At 39.0% G+C, this 22649-nt stretch overlaps 3 protein-coding genes across 3 annotated transcripts; 2 read left to right on the plus strand and 1 right to left on the minus strand.

The window, feature by feature from the left end:
* The first annotated feature begins 4075 nt into the window (after positions 1-4075).
* Positions 4076-7923, plus strand: arl8ba (ADP-ribosylation factor-like 8Ba). The gene is made up of 7 exons (XM_033966857.2): positions 4076-4317; positions 5947-6027; positions 6125-6198; positions 6283-6376; positions 6453-6520; positions 6941-7011; positions 7112-7923. The coding sequence occupies exons 1-7, from the start codon at positions 4195-4197 to the stop codon at positions 7159-7161; spliced, it is 561 nt and encodes a 186-aa protein (XP_033822748.2). The 5' UTR covers positions 4076-4194; the 3' UTR covers positions 7162-7923.
* A 418-nt stretch (positions 7924-8341) lies between these two features.
* Positions 8342-15788, plus strand: edem1 (ER degradation enhancer, mannosidase alpha-like 1). Its single transcript, XM_033966497.2, has 12 exons — positions 8342-8999; positions 9393-9465; positions 9604-9707; positions 9788-9959; positions 10226-10409; positions 10902-11076; positions 11584-11704; positions 12072-12242; positions 12615-12688; positions 12765-12861; positions 13253-13435; positions 13925-15788. The coding sequence occupies exons 1-12, from the start codon at positions 8527-8529 to the stop codon at positions 14012-14014; spliced, it is 1917 nt and encodes a 638-aa protein (XP_033822388.1). The 5' UTR covers positions 8342-8526; the 3' UTR covers positions 14015-15788.
* A 1797-nt stretch (positions 15789-17585) lies between these two features.
* On the minus strand, positions 17586-21461 carry gnat1 (guanine nucleotide binding protein (G protein), alpha transducing activity polypeptide 1). The gene is given in 10 exon segments (XM_033966906.2): positions 17586-17796; positions 18406-18559; positions 18993-19122; positions 19487-19615; positions 19767-19807; positions 19809-19835; positions 19837-19926; positions 20204-20345; positions 20436-20478; positions 21318-21461. Coding segments are annotated over 10 exon segments (1053 nt in total). The 5' UTR covers positions 21424-21461; the 3' UTR covers positions 17586-17605.
* Positions 21462-22649: the final 1188 nt, after the last annotated feature.

The raw sequence follows: 22649 nt of genomic DNA on the forward strand, positions 1-22649 counted from the left end.
TAATGCCAATCTGCGCCCCCGACCACCACCAATCATCACACACACCACTTGGTAAAGTGTCTTGCCTAAGGACACAATGACAGAAGTTGGTCCGAGCGGGACTCGATCGTCCAACCTCTGTCACAGAATGACTGTCACACTGTCACATGTACAGTGTATTTTTAGTTTCCAGTGTGTGTTTGTTCACTGTTTGCAGTGTGTGGTTTGTAAATATATATTTATTTTGACCCATACCACTTGTTTTGAATATATTTTATATACAAATACACATTTTATATTATGTTTTGATATGATATGTAAATGTACAGTATTAGAGCAGCTGTGCAGATACAGATTCCTCTCAGTGTGTGTTGGTCATTGACTGTCACTAGTTTATGAGTTGTAAAAATCACGCAAAATCTTCACACAATGGCTTATACTCATAATACAAGTCAGAACTTTATAATAAAAATGTTAAGTGTGTTTTCAACATTGGAGTTTACAGTTGTCTTGGTTTGGTTGGAAGTTCATGTTTTGCCATAGTTAAAATTAAATATTTATACTTCCAATAGCATTAACATACTACACAGGTCATGAGCAAGATTTTTGTCATTTTCATTGTATAAGTGGCTAAAGCACTTAATTAAAAGTCTTATAACAGAAATGTAAATGCGGTAATTTGATTCTTTTAATAAACCATTTAACTTGGATGGATGTGATGCAGCATGACCACAATGTGCACGTCTGATGTCGCTCAACTCAGGGAGTTTCTGTGTTTGCTCAGAATCGTGAAAAATTAGAGGGAACATTGGTCATGAGATTGAGTTTCTCTTCAGCCCAAAACTCTTGTCGCTCTTTTAATTTTCTATACATTTTCTCATGATAATTTTTCCTCTCCGTTGCAAAATTCTCCTGAAGCTCACAGATTTCATTTTGCAAATTCTCAATTTCCTTTTGCTGCTTTTCAATTTTGTGAGCAGTTTTGGATTGATATTTCTCAAGTTTGAGTTTCTCTTCAGCCCAAAACTCTTGTTGTTCTTTTGATTTGTGTACTGGCGTCGTAGAACCCCGTTTCTACTATCCAGGAGTTAAACACCTCCACACAATAAGTCACTGATGCCAGGATGGGTGTAGACTGTCTTTATATGGCAGGTGTGAAACTGTAACAGCATAATACACAGCACATTAGCGACTTAACACGGGAAACGGCAAATAGCAACATGCTAATACACCAAATTCATGCCAGCAACGCAACATAAGTAGCATGTAAATTAGCCTGTGAATTGTTCTTTTTTTGTACCTTTTTAATTACTTACACATTTTATTATGAATATCTTTAACTTTTAGACTTGTATACTTACAGGTAATGCCTTCATGAACTACAGCGTGACTAACACATGTCAGCCGAACAAGACCTTTCTGTTACACTTATGTCTGTTACACACGCATTACCGCACGTGACCTGTAGGGACAACGTCCTGATTTTATTAAAGGGCCAGCGCACTTGGCCAAACTAACACAGAAAATAGTCAAAATAGACAGGTCAGAACAATTTGTGATTCATTTTCTCAAAGTAATTTTGTCTTTCTGTTTTGAAATCCTCCTGAAGCTGTAGGATTCTGTTTTGCGGCTTCTCAATTCTGTGATTATTTTGGGAACATTCGATTTCCAATTTCAGTATCTCTTGTTGTCAAGCCGGTTCTGCCGTCCGTTCCAGCTCCTGGCCTCCAGCTCTGCTCCTGACCCCGCGCTCCCGCTCCGGTACAGTCAACTCCTTACCTTCACCTCCTGGTCTCGTCCTGGACCTTGTCTGCACCACGTCTCCTGTCCTGGCTCCCGCTCCCCGGTCCGTCCCGGCTTGGCTTCCTCTGGTTCTGTTCCCAGTCCTGTCTTCGTCCCGGTCCCGGCGGTTCCCTGTTCCCGTCTCTGCTCCTCGGCGCGCCCCTGGGCCCTGCTCTGTGCTCCCTGTCAGATTACTGGACTATTGCTTGTTAAATTCACTAACTGTAAATAAAGCACTGTAAATCTACCCCGAGTTCTGCACCTCTTTGGTCCACCTTTCACCAACCATTACGACACATATGTTGTTTGTTCAGGCGTTAGGTCCCAAGACTCAGCAATTCCCGTATCTTGCACCCGTACCTCCTAGTGTGAGTTTATGACCTTTTGTCACCTCTGTGTCTTAACCCTTAAAAAACAGACAGGAAGAAACACATGGACCTGATAACAGGCAGGCCAGATACCACAAAGACATGTGATTCAAGATCTTTCACCTTGAAGTACAACTTGTCTTTTTCTCCTTCCAACTGCTCCCTCATCTCAATCCAGGATTTTTCTCTCATAACCACCTCATTATTAATGCCATCTTTATACTTCCTGAATTCTTCCTCTATCATAGTGGCATAGGTTGACATGCATGTTGATGGCTGTTTTGAAGATGAGTTCTGGGAGAGATTTTCCAAAAGGTTTCTTTGTTCTTTCCTCCACAGGGCGCTCTCCTCGTCCATCCTTTGGTTAGAGAGTTCAGCCTCTTTCATTTTAGCCCTGAAAATGTTCTCCTCCGCCATCTCACAGAGCATTTCGGACTTTTCCATCTGCCATTCCTCTAAAAGGATTTTCATTGTCTGCATTTCATTCTCGTGGTCATACAAGAGATTTTGAAGGTCGATATTGTTTTCAGTCATTTTGACAGTTAAATAAGTTGCTATGTTGTATGTTTTCACCCACAGTGTGGTTCACAGTACTTGTGTGTGCCTGCTGTCTATAAATGAATCTAGAATCTAGCAAACATGACTTATTAAGGTAACTGGTACTGTAAAGTGTCCAGTTTAATGCAGATAGTTTAAAGTGTCAATGGTACAGATATTATAAAATGTTCATGAGACCAACAGCAGAAGGCAAGAAACTGTTCTTATGACAAGAGTTTCTGGTCCAATGGACCATAGCCTCCTGCCAGAGGGAAGTGGCTCAAATAGTCCATGTCCAGAGTAAGACATATCAGCTGCTATACGGCCTGCTCGCCCCTGAGTCCTAGAGAGGACCTGGAGAGATGGAAGGCTGCAGCCAATCACCTTCTCAGCAGAGCTCACAATGCGCTGCAGTCTCTGTCTGCAGTGGCCCCAGCGAACCACACAGTGATGGAGAAGGTGAGGATGGACTCAGTGATGGCCGTTTGGAACTGCACCGTCATCTGGATTGGCAGCTTGGCTTTCCTCAGCTACCACAGGAAGTACATCCTCTGCTGGGCTTTCTTGATGAGGGAGCTGATGGTTGGCTCCCACTTGAGATCCTGAGTGATGCAGGTGCCCAGGAAGCGGAAAGAGTCCACAGTGGTGATGGGGGAGTCCGTCAGGGTGAGGGGAGGCAGGGGGGCTGTGACTTTCCTGAAGTCCACACTCATCTCCACTGTCTTCTGGGTGTTAAGCTCCAGGTTGTTGCTGCTGCACCAGGATGCCAGCCGGTCCACCTCCCTCCTGTAGGCAGACTCATCACTGAGTCATCACTGAAACTTAACCAGTTTGACGGAGTCATGGCTGGAGGTGCAGCAGTTGGTGTACAGAGAAAAGAGCAGGGGAGAAAGTACACAGCCCTGTGGAGATCCTTTGCTAATAGTCTGAGTGTCTGAGACATTCTTCCCCAGCCCCACACCTTGCCTCCGGTCCGTCAGGAAGTCAGTGATCCACCTGCAGGTGGAGTCAGGCGTTGAGCTCTAAATGGCTGTACAACAAAAAGAGGAACAGGTGGTTAACCTATGAGTTTCATCATTAGAGTTGTCAGTTTCAATGCTGATCACATCCAGTTTGTTTAAACCTAAAATGCCTCTCTCTGATCTGAATCGTCACTACCTACACCCCAGCACCTGCAACCAATATTTAAACATTTCTAGTGCAGCTTCTGCAGCTCAGTGAGTGAATTCTGGGGGGTCTGAGGTTTCACATGCATGGCCTGAGAATTTGAAAAATGCAGGTTAAGGCACTGACAGTCAAGACTCAGTTGTGATTGTAATACCTTTTTTGTTTTGACAATTTCAGCTGTAGTTTCCTTATTGGCCGGCAGGGCCGCTGTCTAACATGTGGACGGGCTGATCACATGACCCCGCTCCCACTTCCCTTCCTCGTTCTCCGCTGGAAAAAAACGCCACTACCACATCTGACCGCTCCTGACAGGGCTGCAGGAACACAACAAACACCGGGCGAAGAGAGCACCGATCACAAGATGCTGGCGCTAATAAACCGACTTCTGGACTGGTTCAAGTCCTTGTTTTGGAAGGAGGAGATGGAGTTGACCCTGGTCGGCCTCCAGTACTCGGGGAAAACAACATTTGTGAACGTGATTGCTGTAAGTCTAGCCGCTAGCCACCTTGCTAAATGCTAATACCTCTAGCTTCAGCAATAGCATAATAACAATATGTCAAAATCATACTTGTGTTTTACAGTTTGACAGATTGATTTGACTAAAAGATAATGACTGCACTTGTGAATCTCAGAATAGAAAAACACAACCCATGATTGCGCAATGTTGTGTTCCTCTCTTTTCTCACCTGCGCCAAAGCTATGTTGTGAGTCAGGCGTGACTGTGTTATGACTGGAATAGCATGCTAAAAGGGGTTAGCATTTTACCATTAGCCCATTTCTAAGACAATTCTTCTACTGTACTTTTCGGGGAATTGGCCTCGGGGTTGGGGCGATAGCCACTTTGTGTTAAGACTACTTATCTTACGCATTTAGTCTATTCACTGTAGTCTCCTGTGTGTTTTAACAGTTGTACACGAGTTGTAAATACGCAAGAGATATTGTAAACTTTGGCAAATTAGTCTCACACTTATTTGTGTGACCTCCTTTAACTTCGACAGCCTGTGGTGAGATTACTTTGCATCCGCTGCGCTCTGGTTGGCTAGAGATTACACAAAATTGATGTTTGCAATACTCATTTGCACTTCTACAGTGGTTCCTGGGCATAACCAGTTTCACAATTGTGTGTATGGCAGTTACCAGTAAACCTATTAACTACTTGGTGAACACAACAAATACATTTATAAATGTATAAGAATAAAATCAAAGAGGAAAAACACATTTCTGTAAATACTTGCAACAGCAACTGTTCATATTGTACCTTATGTTGATTTGATTATTTTTATGCTCAAAAGCAAGGGCTATCAAAATGGTTATGTTCTCATTTGGGCACATCCTTTGTAGCAATAAACAATTACAATTATAAATAAAAAAATAATTTTGCTTAATAAACCTGCCCGTTATCTCTATCTATTATAAATACTTGATCAGGCATATCTCTTGTAAAGTAATAATGAAAATGAACAAATGTCTTCTTCCAGTTTGCCCAATAACAATCAAATGGTTACTTCCAATTCAACTAAAGTACTTTTACAGGAAATCCTTCTCTGATCGGTTGTTAAGCTTCATTCCTGTAGCAAGAGGAGAGTGTGTGTGGTGTGCCTGTGTAGTTCGTTTTTGGGTGAATGAGTTGTAGCAGTGGATGGTGGTTCCTCCTCTTCCTCTCAGTCATAAGACCATTGCACTCATTTCCACTTAGCTTCGTCAGGTGACTCAGAAGTCATGTGCTGCAGGAGTGTGTGTAAACCACATCAAAAGTGGTACTAAAAATGAGATATGACAGACTCGAAGCAATGATTCCCTTTGCTTGATTGAAATAAAAGTTCTCATCCAGGAAGTTCTAATGTCAGTATGATGTAGATTGTAGAGGAGAGAAATACAGTATACATATACACAATATTGTAAAGGTTTGTAGTATTCCCACAAATCTCTGAAGAGTACGGGAGCACTAAAGATCATCATTCAAGAAAGACAGACTAATTGGGGCCACCATAGTGTGTGTGTGTGTGTGTGTGTGTGTGTGTGGGGGTGTGTGTGTGTGTGTGTGTGTGTGTATGTGTATGTATTTATTATTGATACAGTTCTTTGTAGCAAAACAACTTTTGTTTGTTTTTAGTCTGGACATTTCAGTGAAGACATGATCCCAACAGTTGGATTCAACATGAGAAAAGTCACCAAAGGAAATGTGACTATCAAGGTACACAAACATATAATGTTATTGGTGAAAACATATTTAATGACTTCATTGTATTATTTGGTTTTGTTGTAATCTGACTCATGCGTTTCTTTTTTAGATATGGGATATAGGGGGGCAGCCAAGGTTCAGGAGCATGTGGGAACGATACTGTCGGGGAGTCAATGCAATCGTGTAAGTTTATTAGTTTGATTTAAATGGTGAAGAATTTACACTAGACAATTAGGAAACATTTCAAATGGTATGTTTTGTTTTTAGGTACATGGTTGATGCAGCAGACAGAGAAAAGGTAGAGGCATCACGAAATGAGCTTCATAATTTATTAGACAAACCTCAATTGCAAGGAATTCCTGTAAGTTCACTAATACCATTTTTATTGTATTTTGAGGGTTTTTGAAATAATGCTTTTTTTAAACATTTATTTAAAGGTTTTGGTACTTGGCAATAAAAGGGATCTTCCGAATGCATTAGATGAAAAGCAGCTTATTGAAAAAATGTAAGTATGAACAACAACAGATGACACTGATGAACAACCTTATCTTGAGAAGTTACATCCAATGCAATGCCATTCATTTCTGTTAACATTTGATTTGTTCAAGAATTTCATATATACTTGAGGAGAAGAAAAAAAAACTAAACTCTAAAGGCAGTTGAGTAATAAATAATAGCAGTGGACAGGCATTATAACATCTTTTTATCTGTGCAAAAACAACTACAGTACATTAAACCAAACTACTAGAAGATCACTGGCAAAAAATGACCCAGACGATCAGCTTTTTAAAATGTTTTATGCATTATTAAGGATAACCTCTTGAGCTCTCTTTTTTGAGGGGGGTCCTGTCACATTTAGAAAGACAATACTTAAATTGACAACATCAAACTGATAATTTAATGTTTTGTTTTTTTGGTGTTGTAGGAATCTGTCAGCTATTCAAGACAGAGAGATTTGCTGCTACTCAATTTCCTGCAAAGAAAAAGACAACATAGGTAAGTTGAATTTTCTAATCACTTTTTAACTTTAATGCATAAAACAATGTAGCCATGTATAACCCTGATATAATGTGTGTATTTTATCTTTTGTATTCAGATATTACTCTTCAGTGGCTCATCCAGCACTCAAAATCCAGGAGGAGCTGAAAACATTTAATTGTTTCCTAATGTTTTTCTCTGTCAAGCCACATTTATCACTGCAGTTATGTACAGTCATGTTTCCAAAACCATGTGCAGCACTGTTAAACTTGCCATTTACATTATTTTCTATTTTAGTTTTGTTTTTCTCCAACAAGGCCCAAGAGTGTATTACTGAAGGAGCAAGGGTGTGTTATGATTGGCATTGTAATATACTGTAAAATGTTGTTACCTAGAGATTGGCTTCTGAACAGCTTTTCCTGGCTGAAATGTTTGGTGGTTTGTGACACTGAGGGTACAGAAAATCATAAACTTAAATGCCTGTGATCATTAAATTAGGTTTAAGCATACAGCTGATGCCAAGAAATATCATATCTATTATTATGTAAATTTTCCTTTTGATGACTGCTTAAAACGGCTGTTTTAATTTTAGATGCGATTGTGCATTAAGAAAGGTCAGTTTATGAAGATTGTACAAAAATACAGCTAGTATGATTTTTACTGATGCGTGTGAATATACTGTATGAAACTATTTAAAAGTTTGAATGTACTAGTAGTGTAAGTAAGCTGTATTGCATTGGATGGTTGGTTCTGTTCTTTAGCCTTCATGTGAAGATGTCTTTTGTGCTGCCTCTGAGCTTTAAAGAGTGGCAGAATATGAAGTGCCTTGTGCGGTATCTCTCACCTCTTGAAGCAAAGGGGCCTGCTGTCTGGGCTATGTCATTCACCAACTCAATATATACAAAAATTAAAGGCAAATGTTTTAATTTAGTTATTGGACAGTTGTGCTTTATTGTTCAACTTGAATTTTTTGAGACTCTTGATTGGGCTTACTTACTATAATAATGTGGCAACAATGGTAAATACAAATGTTAATACGATTATGTTTATTATTATTAGTAGTAGTTGTAGTATTCTTACCTTCATTTCATTGTATTGAGAATCATGGGTTTATTGTACTGTATAAACTTAAAAATGAACTTTAATTGAAACCGAATTTGAATACAGTAACGAAAAGGAGTTATAATAATTTCATTAGAATCATTCGAGTATATCATCTCTGTGGCTGTTCCCTATTGGTAGATGAGTTCAATGGACCTGTGAGACACGTCAGGTAAACCATGTAACCTTAAAGTGATTGACAGCTCGTTGTCCAATGGCTGTGCGCGTCTTAACTGACAGCGTCCCCTGCGAACCAATCAGAATTCAGATCAGGGAGAGGCTCATTTGTTGACAGGAAGCGTGTAAAGAGGAACCGCTACTACCCAGCTCAAGCTGTGAACCAAGTTACATCTAATAAAGCGAGAATTTCACAAACCCCTCACTCGGCGTGTGGAGGAAAAGAATGTGTTTTAACATCGTCCCGGGGCAAAGATGCAATGGAGGTCATTAGTTGTGGGGCTAGTCGTTTTGAGACTGTCTCTCAGCTGTTTGCTGTGGCTAGCGTTTGGACTGGGACCAGGCGTCAGTTTCGGATTTAACTTTCATCTAAGTTTTAATTTGCACAAACTAGACTTATTATTTCGTGAAGAAAAGGGTGTCGAGTCCAAAGGTAAGACTTGGTCTCAACAAATACAAGGGAAGAAATATGAAGAGACGGAGAGTACCTGCGCCCAGGCGGGACAGCAGCCCGCACCACCGCGGTCCTACCTGGGGCTCTTCCAGGGCAGACAGGACGAGTACGTCCGCAGATACAGCTCCTTCCCGGAGTCTCTCAAGACAAAGATGAAAGACATGGCCAGAGACATGTTCTATTTTGGATATGACAATTACATGAAATATGCTTTTCCCAAGGATGAGCTCAACCCCATAGACTGTGAAGGCAGGGGACCAGACGTGCTAAACCCGTGAGTCACTGTCCTGAGACACCTGGACACTTCTCTAACTGTGGCTATTTGCATAGGCTCAGACAGTCAAATTCTGCAGACTACTGACCTGTGCTCACATCAGCACTGCGCTTGTTTTTCATGTAATGGTTAGTTTGACCACATACACGTGACCATTCACACCTCATTGGACAATTCAAAACACATAAAAGATGGTCATCGTCTGAATGTGCAATGTGTTTATCCTAATTTCTACATTTAAAGCAAAACAAGTTTTCACACTCTTCATATCACCTTAAAATTGTATTTTTTTTATTAGGTCGGACATAGTGTCCTACTTGGAAAAATGGTCTTATATTGTCTTGTTAATTTTTTGTCATTTAACTATATGGTTTTGTTTTTTTTCAATTTCAGGTCAAACATCAACATTAATGATGTTTTGGGGAATTATTCACTCACACTGATAGACACCCTTGACACTCTTTTGGTAAGAAGGTTCATCTGAACGTCTATAATGTGCCACATTCATTTATAGTATTAAAAACAAATGGCACAGAAATATTTATCAAGTAGACTTGTATTATTGTCAGATTGTTTATACATTGTATTTATATTTTGTTCCTAGGTGCTTGGTAATGTGTCAGAGTTCCAAAAAGCGGTGAAGCTGGTGATAGATACAGTGTCATTTGACAAAGACTCGACAGTTCAAGTATTTGAAGCAAATATCAGGTACAAATACTGTTTTATGATCTCAGAGGCTGTGAAAATACATAAATTGCATTTAATAAATATTTTCCCTCCACTTGAAGGATTTTAGGAAGTCTGATCTCGGCACATATCCTCCTGACCGACCCAAAGCACCCGTTTGGAGAGGTGAGTTTTGAGGACTACGACAATGAACTGCTGCATTTGGCTCACGACTTGGCTGTACGTCTGCTGCCAGCCTTCGAGAACACAAACACTGGCATTCCTTATCCCAGGGTGAGTAGTGAAATATTCTTGAGAATTTGTATTGATTAATTTAAATTTTTTCACAGCATGGGCATTAAAATGCACAACAATATTTTTCAGCCCAGCACAGCCTTCCTCCAGGTGTTTGTTAAATGTAGATTTTGTGCAAAGCTGAGATATTGTGAGAAAAAGTACAACTTGAGTTTAACATGTTGTACATGTTAAAGAGGGTTACAGTCTCATACTTCATTTTATAACTTTGACAGACTTTAGTTTCATTTGTGTGTTAAATGCAGGTGAACTTAAAGACTGGAGTCCCCCCTGACAGCATCAATGAGACCTGCACTGCTGGGGCTGGCTCTTTGCTGGTGGAGTTTGGGATTTTGAGTCGACTTATTGGAGATTCGACGTTCGAGTGGGTGGCCAGACGAGCTGTCAGAGCTCTGTGGAAGCTACGAAGCAATGAAACTGGTTTGTTAGGTATGTACTTAGTCATTTGAAACCAACACAAATCTCATACCGGTATTAGTATTGTGAAAAGTTTAAATGTGTTTTAGTTCTTTTGTGAGTGATTTAATGAGTGCAGATGTTTAGTAGGTTTTTTTTCGCTTTTATAAATAATTAGTATTAATGTTTTAATGTTGGTCTAATTTTAGTCTGCCACTTGTGTTTGCCCTTGAATCTGAAAGCTTTGGTTGAAATGTAGCTGTAAAAAAATTGTAATATTGTAAAAAAAAAAAAAACTGTCATAGTATATTCATTACTATTAATGTAATATTGGCAGATTTTGTTGTTCAAACTATGAAGAAATGTGATCTTAGAGTTTTAGTCCAGGTATGGGCACCGTTACATTAGTACTTGCACTCTTGGTATTACAGTATACCTGTTTGTTTGTTTGTTTGTTTATTTTATTGGTTGGTTGGTACATTTTGATAGACTTGAAGATTTTGACAATGCTTTTTCTTCTTGCAGGAAATGTAGTGAACATCCAAACAGGACAGTGGGTTGGGAAGCAGAGTGGGCTCGGAGCGGGGATGGACTCCTTCTATGAGTATTTACTGAAATCATACATCCTTTTTGGGGAGAAGGAGGACTACCGGATGTTCCAGTCAGCTTATGAGAGCATCCAGAACCATTTGAGAAGAGGGTGAGGCCCACTCCACAGGCACTGACCTAAATATCATGTGTTGGGACAAGAGACACAGTCATAGATGGCCAAGATAAGATGGTCGTGTAATGCAGTTATATAATGAAATAAATAAAAAAAAATGTTTTCCTCACTGAGACTATTCCAACTATGTGAAGGATTTTGTGATCTTTTGCTGTAGTCAGAGGGCCATTGCCATAGCTTGAAACCCATGAATTGTTATGCACAAACAAAAGTTAAAGCAAAAGAAAGAGAAAAAGAAATTCTTACTTGCTATCTTCTCTTGACGATTATGGTATAGTCCAATTAATGCTTCCTTTGATCCCAAAGTTATTCCATGCCATTATCAGCTGTCATTGTGATAGACCTGCAAATATATTATTTGTATGTATTATTGCGTTTTTCCTCTTCCTCAACTTTGGTTTTCATTTTTGTTCATTTATTTTGAGCAAGTGAACTGCATATATTGAACAAGTTAACTTTTATCATGTGTGTTTTTGTCCCCAGTCGTGAGTCGTGTAATGAGGGTGAGGGAGACCCACCTCTGTATGTGAACGTCAACATGTTCAACGGTGAAATCATGAACACTTGGATCGACTCTCTCCAAGCCTTTTTCCCTGGACTGCAGGTCAGATAATTGGAGCAGCTATATGTGTTCCTATAACAGAAATATACGGTATCTTTAAAATGTATTCTTACTATGGGCAGTCTTGTGTCTCTGACCTGTAACTTGGCCTGGATGCGCCTTCTGCTTGTTTCCATTCATGGGTTTCAGGAAAATAATTTCTTTTGGGATTTGAAGGATTTTGTGAGAACTTCTCTACATTTCAAAGATACAATATTTAGATATGTTGAATGCCATACCTTTTGTGATGGTGTATTATCCACATTGTTTAAATCCTGTCACATTACACAATACATGCAGTAGTTAACACATTATCATATCATTCCATTACTTCACATTGTTTTGTGTGTTTTTTTTGTTTTTTTTGTAGGTGTTAAATGGAGATGTGGATAATGCCATTTGTCTGCATGCATTCTACTATGCCATCTGGAAGCGCTTTGGGGCCCTGCCAGAGAGGTACAACTGGCAGCTGCAGGCACCTGATGTGCTCTTCTACCCCCTGAGGCCTGAATTGGTGGAGTCCACCTACCTGCTCTATCAGGTATTGTAAGAGTGTAAATATAAAGACTTTTGGTAATCATTTGAGAGAATTGTTCTAAAATATAAACATAAATTACAATTACAATTGGATATTTTTCCAAAATGGTTAATTTCTACTTGGTCATGATCTAGCTACCCTCCTCTCAGGGCAATATAAATTCTAGCTCCTCAGAGTAGTACGTTATAGCTGCCAAACGTCAGAACAGCTTGATTTAAAAAATAAAAATAAAAACAACATTGTCCATATAGCTAACTTTGAAACCTTTTCTATCTTGATGTAGATTGACCAATTGTCTATTTATCAATGTCTGCAGAGACAGCTCCTCAAGTTTTATTCTTTTATATCACTCACCTCAAACTTTGTGTCTTACAGGCAACAAAAAACCCTTTCTATTTGCATGTTGGCATGGATATTCTTCAGAGCCTTGAGAAAAATGCCAAAGTCAGGTATGTCTGTTTAAGACAAAAAAATTGTCCTTAAATAATCTTTAAAAATACTATAACTAGGCTGTGTTTTTTGCAGGTGTGGATATGCCACTCTCCACCATGTTGTCGACAAATCAAAAGAAGATCGCATGGAGAGCTTCTTTCTCAGTGAAACGTGCAAATACCTTTATCTGGTACGTTGTAATACATTTAGTTTCTTTCTCATAATTACTTTAATTATGTCTATGGAGCAATTACAATTCTAATTTGTTGATTTGCACAGCCCTACTGCATTTGATTATCATGTATAATGTTCCAGTTTGCCAACAGTTGGGAAGCTGTGTAGGAATACAAATCCAAAGTTATTAGCCGAATGTGCCTTATGCAATTTTCTTCAGTATCAATACCGCCTCCTCAAAGTATGAATTGTTTTAGAATGGATCAGTAACAGGACTAGTATATGACCAGTTGACCATGTGCAACAACATGTTGAAACCACACAAAAGCCATTTTATTATGATTAATAACATGTTTTTTTTCCTCTCCATTAATGTGTTCTCTATTGTTTTTTTTGTGTGCTCGCAGCTGTTCGATGAGGACAACCCCCTGCACAGGTCTGATAATAAGTACATCTTCACCACAGAGGGACATGTAGTGCCCATAGACAAGCGCTTCAGGGAGCGAAAGTGGAGTGACCTGGGGCCCTGTGAAGATGGAGCCCTGAGAGAGACGGGGCCGGCCACATGGCAGCACAGCAACACCAGCAACGTGAGTCTGAAATGCAACGATAATACTCAAAGAAATCATTTGTGGGCACTTTAAGCTACTGGAAACTAGCAGTGGAGTGGCCAATATGTAAATTGTGATTTCAATATCGAAATTGTTATTTTGAAATTATGAAAAAATAATGTATGTCAAGTATATTTAAAATTGAATGAATAAAAATCTACAGCTGATTAAAAAAAAAAGGTGTGTAATCTTAAAAATTGGTGTAAAAAGTAATAATTCTGCACATTTTGTTAAATTTTACTGTCCTTTTTCACTGTGTGTGAGATACTTCATCACCTTAATTTATTTAAACTAATTTCAGATGGATTGCAAAAATCTGCTTATGAGGGTAGATTTGTGCTGTTTGCATGTAAATCAAAAGCATTTACCAGTATATTATTAGTAAAGCAGGAAGTAATGCTATAATCTTGTCAAGTAGCCATAAGTTTGAGTTCATCTAATCATCTAATCACTTTCTTTTTTCCGCAGTGTGACCGAATACCAGAGGAGCGGCGCTATGCCCTGCCTTTGAAGAGTGTGTACATGAGGCAGATCGACCACATGGTGGGACTGTTTTAAAAAACTCAAATCATCACCTCAGAACAAAATCCATGGAAAAGGTTAGAGAACAAGAGAACTGTGCCGACCGCTCTGTACCTGGTTTGCTGCTTGGCATTCACTCTAGAAATACTATCCTGGCCTGGTTATCCAAACCAATACACTTTTTGGGGTGAAGTGGGTCTTTTAAGATGAGCTATGTAACTTTTCTGGCAGGTGATCTGTCACCTGCTTGTCTTCAAACAGATGTTATTTCTTTGCTTGGGATATTGCATTTTCTTAGTTTCTCAATAAAAATACCTCAAATTGAATAATTACAATAAACTTAAACTTATCTATCTTAAGTTTATACTGGGGAATATTCCAGGCAAAGCAATAACATCTCCATGGAGACAAGTGGCGGACCCCACCACCAGGAAAATTACATAAGCTTTAAATCTTTAAACCTTTTTTTTTACTAAGTTTTATTCCTTTCAATAACAGTCCTGCTAAACTATCACAGCTGTGGATATAGTTTTTGTTTGTTAAAGTATATATATTGGAATTTACATTGCATAAACTTCACCCCAAAAGAGGACCAGACTAATTGCTGGCTGGCCAGGCTACAGGAATACCTGAGAAACTATTTAGATTTGAGTGTGTTTGAGTATTTAATTTTGCTGGTCAATAGGTGGATGAGTGAAAGACTTTTACTACAATTGTATTTTGTGTGAATGTATCAGTACTATTTTTGAACAATGGGAACAGTGCCAATTAGCAACTTTAAACACTTAGTGTCCACTTTATTAGATACACCACCGACCAGTGAAGTGTGAATTCAGTGAAAACAGTTCTTAGCAGGTGCCTAGTGCCTCTTCATCCGTCTACAAAACTAAAGTGCTTAAACTGGGGTTTTTCAAACCAAAACCAAAATAGACTTTTAATGATGTATTATATAGGTATAACTCAAGTTTAACTGGGTCTACACCGGGTCTACACCGGGTCTACACCGGGTCTACACCGGGTCTACACCGGGTCTAAACCGGGTCTAAACCGGGTCTAAACCGGGTCTAAACCGGGTCTAAACCAAGTCTAAACCAAGTCTAAACCAAGTCTAAACCAAGTCTAAACCGACATTAAGCAGTGATTCTAAAAATTAAATCACAAATATGGCTTGAACCCAAAATAGTCCTGAGTACCACCACAGGTCCTTGGGCCACACTTTGAGAACCGTTGTGTTAAAGAAAAAGGGCTGGAACAAACAAGGAATGGACAAGTCCTATGCACCATTTTCATAACCCAGGTCGTATTGTACTGTCTTGTATTGGTTTGGATTTCCATTTTGTAACATTTAAACTTGATATTTCAATTAATAGACAATAGTACTTTTAGGATATAGGCATGTAGAGGAGTTAAAGTATCTCTTTGCTTCTCATATTGTTGCACATCAACAAACTTAATATTATGGAACAGACCTTTTTTCTTGAAATGCACAGAAGATCTCCTGCTAGATTTCTCCTTTTTATAATCAATCTACAATCAATTAACACTAAACCAATAAAATATTGCCTAGGATCCATAATTTAGTATTTTACAAAGGTCATCGTTGAATATCTCAGAGTTCATGATTGACCGGTGGACTTGCCAATCAGGGAAATGCATGGTGCAGTGTATCAAAACAAATATAGCTGCTATGAGGAAAAAAGAAAGGGAAAAAAAATACCACAGGGGACTGAAAAACGTTGCAGATTTCTACATAATCACTGTCTCTATAAAACATGCAGAAAGATATCATTCTGGACTTGCCAGGCAAAATTTTAAAAAAAACGTATGTCCCCAAAATATTGCAATTTGTTGATGTAGTGCTGCGGAAGAAGCAAACTGTCATCTCTTACTTTATTTGCTGTATTTTAAAGTGCCTTCAAACTTATTTTAAACATTTTGTTCAAAGCCATTGATGTTGCACACATTGCTGTTCCATGTATTGTGTCCATGTCAAGTGTTCGTACAAATATTTCTTTAAGCTGACAAGACAAACTAATATAGTAACAATTTTACTTTCTGAATTTGCTATCAAACTTTCTCTTCAGTTTTGCACAATTGTTTTCATGTAAACTCAGGGCAGACCAAATCTAACTCTCCTTTATTGCCAAAATTACTTATTTTTTCTGGTTAACTGCATTGAGTTGCGGTACTGTGAATGTCCAAAATGGTTCCTTGTCAAGTTAGTTGCGTTTGGTTAATAGTTCTTTCTACTTCCTACTCATTCTACACAATACCTTGGAAAACTATTGTCTTAAGCCTTGATTTTAAAATGTCTCAGGTTTTTCTGAAATCTGTGCAACATTAGATGTATTGAAATAGGGCTAAAATTTGTATTAATAAAACAAATTGTGAACAAGACCCTTATCTGTGTTGCTTTTTATTCAAACAACAACAAAGTACTATACAAGCTTTGTGTTTAAATATAGGTTTACACAAGTCAGATGATTTATGTAATAGTTAAACTGACGTTCCAAAATATCCAGTATGTTTTACATTTTTAAATGTTGCTAATACTTTTGGGTGGATAGTTATTACATTGCAGGGACTAAAATCTATACACACTCAGTTCATGGGGACATACCTCTTTTATGGGGACACATATTAGGTCCCCATAACATACTTTGTCATTAGATCAACGATATGCTATATAGTTATTATATGGTTAAAATAGAATAAGATTAGAGTTTAGGTTAAGGTCAGGATTAGTCTCGAGGAAATGAGTGCAAATCAATGTAATGTCCCTAAAAGTATAGAAGCCCAACATCTATGAGCTATCCTCTTACACACTGTACACAGAAGCATTACTATTGTCTTGTTTACGCATACATTCGTCTGACACTGAGTGAAGTGCAATTGCAGGCGGTGAGAACTTCTTATTTTAACATAAATTTACTTCAATTTCCATGTATTTATTCAGATGTTAGAAAAAATATTTGGTCCTGAGATTTCAACTAATCAACGTAGGCCTCCGATAAACAGACCGACTAACAATCAGCGTATGTGCTGTCGTTTTAGTTGACAATTAAAGCTTGACATTAGGTCCACAGCGGAGGAGGAGGAGGAGGTGGAGTCCTGGAGGTGGTAGAAGCAAACTGTAAAAAGATGGTATAGTGTTAATTATGTCTGTGCACTAAATGTTCACTATGGAACTTTTGTGTTGGAGGGTCTTCCACCTATTTGTGTCCACAGAGTTGTTAATGATTTGTTTAGAATGTTCAACTGTATGGCATTAAACCGATCTTCACAAGCAGGTGGCGCTACTACGCAAAGTTATAGGTTTGATCTGTGGAGAGGCGAGACTGCTCAAAGTCAGAATACATGTTTTCTTGAGTAATAAAAGCACCAATGACAAAATAAACACTAGTTTAGTTTAAGGCCATACTATAGAACATAACTCAAATTTAGACTTACTTAAATTTAGACAAACTTTTGATCCAAAGGGAAATGACATGGGCACAGTATCTCCCGCAAAATAGCAATGCAATAACATGTCCACTGAGACATAGAGGTGGTGGACCCCCGTCAGAAAAGTTCCACAGAGCAGCTTTAACAGTGCTCTTCAGTACCTGTGTTTCCTGCTGTGGGCAGTTAGAACAGCCCACAGTCCTTGAGGTTTTCTTTGATGATGATGTCAGTGACAGCGTCAAACACAAACTTGACGTTCTCCGTGTCTGTGGCGCAGGTCATGTGGGAGTAGATCTCTTTGATGTCTCTGCGCATGTTCAGGTCCAAAAACTGAATCTTTATGTAGTGACCAGCATCCTCGTAAGTGTTAGGACCTGCACAGAACAGGACTATTCAGTATGACACACAATCCCAAAACCAAATCGTGTTTAGGACATTGCTTAGGACAGGGCCTTTTTCACAGAGGGGAGCATATAAAAACATACTTGAATCAAAATGCCACAGGTTAGCAATTAATACAGTGGATCGTTTAGATAAGTGTATCCAGTTCTTTATAATAACATGGGTTAATTTCTGTGTTTATTGTTGAAGCTATGATCCTAGAATTACTTGCAAAAAAAGCACTGCCTAAGATAAACCCAAGCAGTTCTGAAATGCAACACATTGCCCTCACACTGACTCATAAACACATCAAAATTGTGATTATACTTTTACTAAATTCAAAACTAATCCTAGACTAGACCAGGACAAGAACAGGGCTAAACCAAGTCTGCATCAGGACTAAACTGGGCTCCAAATATAACCAAATCCCCATGACTAACACCTCAAATCACTGCTAATCAGCCTGGGGTTGTGATCTCTGGTGCCCCCTGGGGGATCATTGTCTTGATGCCTCAATAACCAATAATAATAATAAAAATGTCCATAGTGAATTAATTTGAATAAACCCAGACCTTCCACATTCAGGCCTGCTCTGCACTCACCGTCGTACTCAGGGAAGCACATGCTCAGGTGAGCCTTCTTGATCTTCTCCACAAACACGTCCTTCTTGTTGAGGAACAGGACGATGGAGGTGGTGGCGAAGTAGCGGTGGTTACAGATGCTGTTGAACAAGTGCAGGCTCTCATGCATTCGGTTCTAAAACAGATTCATATGTTATTAAAGGTGCACTGTGTAACTTTTCCAGTGGAGGTTACACCACCAGCAGAGGAAACACAGTATTTATGGGTTTCAGCTTCCTGTTATAGGTGACATTTTGAGGACTTTCCAAATTCCAGAAGATATGATATTTTATTTGACAGTGTTAGTTCCTAGTTCCTTGCATTTAGTTAATTACAGCGTTTTTATTGCTCAAAAATACCTTGAAGTTCATGCGTTCTTAATATGAGCAGGGTCATCTCCTCCCAGATCTGACCTGTAACTTGATCACCTGCTTATCTCCATGTATGATAAGACAGCTTTATACCAGCTTTATACTGCGGAACATTTTCTGTGCAAAGTGATGAAGGAGGTGGCGTATCCTTCCACTTGAAAAGATAAATAAAGAGCATGTGATAAAATCTGTTCTCACCACTTCGTCGTCCTCCACCAGCACCATGTCATAGGCGCTCAGAGCCGCGATGAAGATGATGCAGGTCACTCCTTCAAAACAGTGGATCCACTTCTTCCTCTCTGACCTCTGTCCACCCACGTCAAACATCCTGAGAAGACACGTAATATAAGGTGTAACTGAAAGGTCCAGGATTCGAGGAAAGTGTAGTTTGTGAAGAAAAGTTGAGCTCTAGAAACAAATCCTCCCATCTATGTCATCATCATATGCAAATCTCTGTTTAAACATGTATTGCAATTTAAAGGTTCAGAAAATAAAGAGGTTTATCAAATATATAAGACAATCAAATCATAAGTAGTGTGTAAATTAGCCACTTTTAGTTCCCCACTGTAGGGTAAAAAAGTAAAAACCTCGTCACGATTCTTAGTAAAATCCTGAGCCTGATGTTAACAATATTTTAGTGAAGTCAGTAGTCTAACCTGGAATATGCACTTTCATACTTTCATTTGTTATACCTGAAGTTAAGGTCTTTGAAGGAGAACTGGGTCTCGATGATACCAGTGGTCTTCACTCGAGATCGCAGCACGTCCTGCTCAGTGGGCACATACCCGGGCTGAATCAGACGCTCTAAATCGTTCAGATAGCTGAGGAGAAAATATAAGAGAGAGGTGAAGTTTTGCGCTGAAATGGAAGCAAATTCTATTCAAGACTTAGGCATCTTTCCCAAACACCTCCTAGCATACGCCTTCTCCAGTATCTTCTCACATATATATACTCATAAATGTTTCTCCTTACTATCCAGCAGAGTCGTTGAGCTGGTACTCGGAGGCGCGGTTCGAAGCACACCTGGATCCCAGAGTCCTTTCCACAGACGCAGGATGATGTCAGACAGCTCCTTCGGCATCGTGCCCTCCTCAATAGTGTCTGCCAAGTGCATCAGTTTCCTCGCATCATCCTAAAGGTACAAAAAGTTGAATATAGTTTGGTTTATACTAATGGAACATAGACAAGAAAAGTCATTTTGTTTGTATGAAAATTTGCTTTGGGTTTCAGCTTTCTGCTACATTGTACAGTTTCTCATTCAAAAGATATAATATTTAGTTTTACATCGTTGTGTCTTATTTGAGCCAACCTGTCAGGAGCAGTGCGACCCATCTCCAGATCTTGAGCTAGGCTTGTTCAGGACTATCTTTTACCTACTGTGCATTTTGTGTTATTCTGTGCCTGTTTACCGCCTGGTCCTGGTGTCCATAGTTGATGTTGAGTGTGTTCATGGCTTTGACAATGGCCATGATGGACTGCAGCGTGTTACTGTAGATGATCGTAATGAACTCCAGACACTCCTCCAGCGAGTAACCATCTTTGTGGATAATTCTGTTAGGAGAATCATGGTCCAAATATTTAGACTAGAAATCAAAAACTAAATAAGAGAAATGAAAAAAAAAAAAACAACAAAAAACTTACTTCATCTGTTTCACAATTGTGCTTTTGCCCGACTCTCCAGCACCTGAACAATTAGAATATGTTTAATGTTTCAGTTTATTGCTGCTCTACTGCTCTCAATTTGAGGAAAATAACATTGTAGAAAATATGGATGGAAATTAAATGAAAGCTAAACAAATCCAAGCCAATGGAAGTTTGTCATGGCCAAAAAAGAAGAGTTTTAATTAATTAAATTTATTATTATTATAATTTTTTTTTTTTTTGTGTATTTTCAAATGGTGAGATGTAAAATTTTGTCTTGTTCTACGAATTTAACATATATACATCTAATCTTGTTTAATCCCGAGGCGCTGTCTATGACCTAATTATTGAGTAGTGATGACAAAGCGCAGTGCATTTTCTACGACTATTACAATTATAACAAAATACATATTAGCTTAAAATGTTTAAGTGACATATTTGAATGTTTGCTGATGTGTTTGAATGTTTGCTGATGTATTTAAGCGTTTGTATGATGTTCGATGGACATTTTGAGGTGAGGTATTAGGTGTGTCCTTCAGTGATAAGCTCTTTGTATTGATGCTCTGTTGTTTCAAGATTAACATGGATTAATTCCACTGTTTGAACAAGGAGAGTGAAATCTGTTCAAACAAAACCATCTTTTATCCTGTCACATTTTATTACTTTTTCCAACTTTAAACTATTCTACCATGTGGTACATATAGGACCTTTCAGTGCAAAATAGAAATATATGTGTTTCAATCTTCTAAATTATTGAGAGCAAAATGCAGCATAGTACTGAGTATCATTTAAAGTATATTAGATAATATGTATTCCTCTTGTTTTCTAATTGCTTATCAGGCCTGTATCTTGTGTTAATTGACAATTTTTGTCTGGTGTTACCTAGCAGCAGCAGTTTGACTGTCCTGGCGTCCTTGTCTGCATCTTCCTTGAGTTTCTTCTCCAACTCTCGGGAGCGTTTCTCTTCGGCGCTCGCTCCGGCACCCATCCTGCGTCCCCCTGCTTTAGACCTTTTTTTTTTAAAAAAAAAAACAACTAAAAAAGTAAAGCGGATGCAGGCTACAATGTGCCAGAGGGGGCTGCAGACACCGATTGACCAGTGGAGAGTAGGAGCTGAACTTAGGAGAGGATTTGGGGGATCCTGTGTCCACCTGACCCAGAGGACCAATGGAGACCAAGGACAGGCGTGAAACAGTGACCGGCTGTGACAGGCCTGTGCAGGACGGGGCTCACCTTTGGGAGACTGCTGCGCTCAGCGGAAGATGCTCAAATCCTAATCTCTGCACAGGGCCTCAAACCAGGTGAGGGCGTTCCCTCCACTGGTTATCTGTCCAGCTCTGGTTCAGTTCTGAATGAAATGTTTTAAAAATTCCCATAGTTATGTTTTCATATTATATTTTGTTTTGAAAAAAAAAATAATAATAAATGATAATAAGTGAATTTTAAGCTTGTTAACTTAAGAACATACTCTATTTATGGCACTGTCACTGTGCTAAATGGATAAGGTCAGATATAGTCTCGAGTGGAACAGATACAGCAGACTCAGAGTCTTTTATTTCACATGGATAATGTGCAGCTCTGAAGTGCTTAAAGAGATTTGCACTTTCACCTGACACATCTCACTGACCTCAATCTGGACCTGCTAAGGATCCTAATCCACTCACTTTTAATTATGCATATACTGTATGTTCCTTTCACAATGCATTTGATTTGAAAATGTTTGTTAGTAGGATGTTATTTCACTGGGAAAATAGAGTTGTAAAATATGGCCCCTAGGTGCACTAAGTAACATTTCTGGTGGTATGTGACATTCATTCAGTGGCCATGCCATTACCAGTAGTAACTTGGCCTTGCAGCATGGCCTGCTTGTCTTCACAGGGATAGATAAATGCCATATTGTGTAACATTCTGTGTACATCTCCATGGAGACAAGCGGTGTGCACCAGAAAGGTTTCATAGCAATGAGGCAAGAAAGCATTTATAACACTGATATTTTGATGCCCTATTGATGGACTATTTGCCACTTAACTAAACAATCGCTCGTTCAGGTCTTAGCTGGATCTGGATAGGATCAGAAATACCACCATAAGCCACAAGGGGTCAATATCAGCAATGGAGTAAAGTCTAGGTAGGATTTGTAGTTGTGAGGACCGAGCATGTTCCTTGAACAGGATACTGAAGTACTCACATCAGCCACAAGACGGCAGAAGAGCA

Source organism: Periophthalmus magnuspinnatus, chromosome 5 (genome assembly GCF_009829125.3).
Source record: "Periophthalmus magnuspinnatus isolate fPerMag1 chromosome 5, fPerMag1.2.pri, whole genome shotgun sequence".
Taxonomy (NCBI): Eukaryota; Metazoa; Chordata; class Actinopteri; order Gobiiformes; family Gobiidae; genus Periophthalmus; species Periophthalmus magnuspinnatus.

Excerpts from the sequence above, each read along its gene's own strand:
- edem1 (XM_033966497.2), top strand. The coding sequence starts at position 8,527 with ATGCAATGGAGGTCATTAGTTGTGGGGCTAGTCGTTTTGAGACTGTCT. Across the intron at positions 10,410-10,901 it reads CAATGAAACTGGTTTGTTAG|GAAATGTAGTGAACATCCAA; the intron begins GTATGTACTTAG and ends TTCTTCTTGCAG. Across the intron at positions 12,243-12,614 it reads CCACCTACCTGCTCTATCAG|GCAACAAAAAACCCTTTCTA; the intron begins GTATTGTAAGAG and ends TGTGTCTTACAG.
- arl8ba (XM_033966857.2), top strand. The coding sequence starts at position 4,195 with ATGCTGGCGCTAATAAACCGACTTCTGGACTGGTTCAAGTCCTTGTTT. Across the intron at positions 6,028-6,124 it reads AAGGAAATGTGACTATCAAG|ATATGGGATATAGGGGGGCA; the intron begins GTACACAAACAT and ends TTTCTTTTTTAG. Across the intron at positions 6,377-6,452 it reads CTCAATTGCAAGGAATTCCT|GTTTTGGTACTTGGCAATAA; the intron begins GTAAGTTCACTA and ends ATTTATTTAAAG.